The sequence below is a fragment of the Elephantulus edwardii genome, unplaced genomic scaffold, assembly GCF_000299155.1.
Source record: "Elephantulus edwardii isolate Elephantulus edwardi_28Jun2011 unplaced genomic scaffold, EleEdw1.0 scaffold00185, whole genome shotgun sequence".
Lineage (NCBI taxonomy): Eukaryota > Metazoa > Chordata > Mammalia > Macroscelidea > Macroscelididae > Elephantulus > Elephantulus edwardii.
In genome coordinates this window covers 3,405,370-3,408,786 of record NW_006399935.1, presented here as the reverse complement: position 1 = coordinate 3,408,786, position 3,417 = coordinate 3,405,370, and the positions used below count along the sequence as shown (strand labels likewise).

The window sequence follows — 3,417 nt, the reverse complement described above, 5'->3', positions numbered from 1 at the left end:
CTTCTTTTGATACCTTCTGGATCATTTAACATTCTGCCTAAAGCATCCTTGATTGTAGCACCTCGAGGTTTGAATCTGTTCTTCAGTTCCATCGGTAGGGATAATCCTTTGCTCTGGATCGAATTATTACTGCTGTTGTGTATTATCAAGATGGGATCCACCCACAGCTGGCCCTTCTGCAGGTTTTCAGAAGCAGTAAACTGCACAGGAAGAGAGAGCCCACCTTCTTTCCAAGAAGCAGCTAGTGGATTTGAACGTGTTCAAACTGGCAGTGAGCTGGCCGCGCAGCTCCTAACCACTGGGCCACCAGAGCTCCCGCCACAAATATATGTCAACATGGCTAAGCCACGAGTCTCAGGATCGTGTTGTCTTCTCCTTTGAGACCTAACATGATTGAGTAATCATTCCACGTGTGGTAAATCCCAACCTCTACGATGTAGACATATAGGACTAGGTTATATCTTGAGCCAGTCAATCTCTTTCGAGACATAAAAGAGATCAAACAAGCAGGCTGCGACAGAGGGACCTCATTATTATCCAAAGAAAGAAAAGCAGGAAGCAGGAATCCTTTCGATCTGGTGGGCTGGGAACCTCCTAGACCCAGGGGGAGATTGATGCCAACTGTAGAGATGTTGAGGAGGCCTGCCCCTAGAGTTGGCCTCTGAATTCAGAATTCCAACTTCCTCAACTTTAGGAAAACAAACATCTGTTTGCTAAAGCCACCCCCTTGTGGTAGTTCTGTTAGAGCAGTACTGGAGAACTAAGACACTTCTCAATGATCTATACAGAGGAAGCCTGCAGGGCAGCTACACCCTACCCCAGATATGTAAAGTCTAAGCCTCAGCCATCATCTCATCTCCGCGGTGGAAACTTTGAAGGGGCAAAGCCTTAGTGACCACACAAGAGCCAGCAAGTCTGGCTAACGAGACTCCCTTCTACATCTACTGCAGTACCAGGGGCTTACCTGATTCCAGGTAGAGAAGTTGACTTTGTCGGCTGCATTGAACGCCATGATGTTGTATCTTTTCGTTATGTTTCTGGAGTGGGTAAAAAGCAGGCAATGCTCAGTGAAGCGTTCCTTCACCCAACAGACCACCCTGGCTCAGCCGTGTGTGCCTGGTAATCCTGTGGTCAGTTGCTGGGAAGCTGGCACCAACTCTGGGTGGCCCATGAACAAGGATTGTAATGCTGCCCCGTCCTGCACCGTCCCCATGGAGTGATGGCAGCAACCAGGATTCCATGGGCTGATTTCCAGACTCAGACCACCAGGCCTTTCTTCCTACTCTAACTTGAGTCAGCTACAACTTGTTCAGCCTCCAAGAAACACACTAACCTCCACTGACAACTGGGTGGCAACTGCAGAGAGGTACGCTGGCCGGGCATTGAACCCAAGTCTCTCGCGTGGAGGGGAAAATTCTGCCACCGAGTCACTGCCACCGAGTCAATTCCAACCCACAGTGACCTGTGAGTCAGGGCAGAACTGTGCTCTGTAAGGGTCTCAGAAATGACTCCCCAGGCCTTTCTTCTGCAGCACCTCTCAGCAGCCTCATCCCTCCAACTTTCTGGTTACAAAATCATTTGCACTGCTCAGGGCAGAAAAGGGTATAGAGTGCACTCGTCTGTCAGAGACTTCCATTGCATAATATCCCAACTCCAATCCCGAAGTAGAGCGGAAGGTCAAAGATCTGGGGGATTCGAGCACGTATGGCTAACAGATCTGGGCACTGGAGGGACGGAGGGAGAGAGACAGGGGAGGCAAAGGATGCTTTGTGGAGGAGGAAAAACTCTGGGACTGGATTCTACATGACCAGCAAGTTTCCATCCCGTGGAACAACTCTTTGGAAATAAAATGACAGCAAAAAATGTATTTCTAAGCACAGTCTCAATTTAAAAGTGTGCGGCAACGTGGTATTAAGAGCCTTTTCAGACGGGGTGTGTGCAATGCAAGGAGCCCTGGCTGGCCTGGGGCAGGACAAGGAGTATGTCCTTACAGAAAGCTTTTAGGGCATGAATGTCTTAAATATCGGGCAGTGGGACTGAACTACGTGCTGTGCTAAGGTACTCGGAATCTCTGGGTGCTACAGACCAAGGACACACTCCGCTGGTGCACAGCCTGGCAATCTTCATCCCTGGAAGCCCTGTGATAGAGCAGAGTTCTACCTGACACAGCGGGAGCCGTGAATCAGGAGTCCTGGAGGACATCGGGTATCCATCATCACTCTTCCAAGCCCAGCCCTGCCCCTCCGAGACCCTCCTCGCCGGCGAGTCAGACCAAGCCGGCCTCCAAGCTCCAAGTTCGGGAAGGTACATGGAGGCGGCTCAAAAACTTACTTGGGAACTCGGACAATGTACTCAGTGACAGTCTGGTTGCTGGGACCCTGCAGGGAAAGGAGAGAGGGTGGGTGAGTGAGTGAGGGGCTGTGGGCGCCCTCGCCAACCCACTACTGGAGAATCGATATCCCGGCTCAAGAGACCCCAGAGATGGCACAGAAAAAGCACTGTCAAGTCTGCTGTTAGGGACCTCTCCAGGGTGCTGAAGAGCAATGGTGTCACTCTGGAAACTAAGGTGCGTCTGATACAGGCCATGGTCTTTGCAATCACTTGTTATGCATCACAGAGATGGACAATGACTAGGGAGGACAGAAGGAGAATTGACGCCTTTGAGCTGTGGTGCTGGAGAAGAGTATTGAGAATACCATGGATTGCCAAGAAAACAAACAGATCCATCCTAGAGAGGATTAAACCAGGCTGCTCCTTGGAGGCAAGGATTCTGGGGCTTCGTCTGACATACTTTGGGCATGTTGTAAGGAGGGATCGGTTCTTGGAGAGGGACATCATGCTTGGGAGGGTGGAGGAACAGCGCAGGAGGGGAAGACCCTGTATGAAGTGGATTGATTCAGTGACTCGGGTAATCGGGATGGTGTGTCAGAGGCAGTGCGATTGGCACAGGACAGAGCAGGGTTTAGGGCTGTTGTACATAGGGTCACTGTGAGTCGCAAACGACTCGACGGCACATAACAACATCTTTAGAGAGGCAGATTCGAACCGCCAACCTTTGAATCGGCTGGCAGCCCAAGGCTCAGTCCAACGCGCCACCTGGACTCTCCAACCCGCCTTCTACTCACTAGGGCCGCCATGGCAGCAAGCAGCAGTTCGAGTCCACTCCGAGCCGGGCACGGTTTCTCGTCTGCGCCGGGGCCCGCCGCCCTCACTCCTGGGTAAGCTGCCCGCTGGGTCTCTGTGCCCTGTCCCCGAACCAGGGAGACACTCGGGGCCACCGGCCTCTACACCCAATGCACGGAAGCGCGCTCCCCACCGCGCCCTCAACCGGCTCCGGACCAGCCTGCACTTGTCCTGCCCTTTAACCCGGAAGCGAAAGCTCTTCAGCGCCGCGTCGCGATGGCAACGACACTGCGT

General features: G+C 52.5%; 1 protein-coding gene across 1 annotated transcript in view; it reads right to left on the bottom strand.

Annotated features, from left to right (window-relative positions):
• Positions 1-3,137, bottom strand: part of GTF2F1 (general transcription factor IIF, polypeptide 1, 74kDa) — a 10,733-nt gene extending 7,596 nt beyond the window's left edge. Inside the window, exons 1-3 of the mRNA XM_006896360.1 lie at positions 3,126-3,137; positions 2,332-2,378; positions 965-1,037 (exon numbers count right to left, since the gene is read on the bottom strand). Coding sequence (XP_006896422.1) covers positions 965-1,037; positions 2,332-2,378; positions 3,126-3,137 — 132 coding nt within the window. The remainder of the gene's footprint in view (positions 1-964; positions 1,038-2,331; positions 2,379-3,125) is intronic.
• Positions 3,138-3,417: the final 280 nt, after the last annotated feature.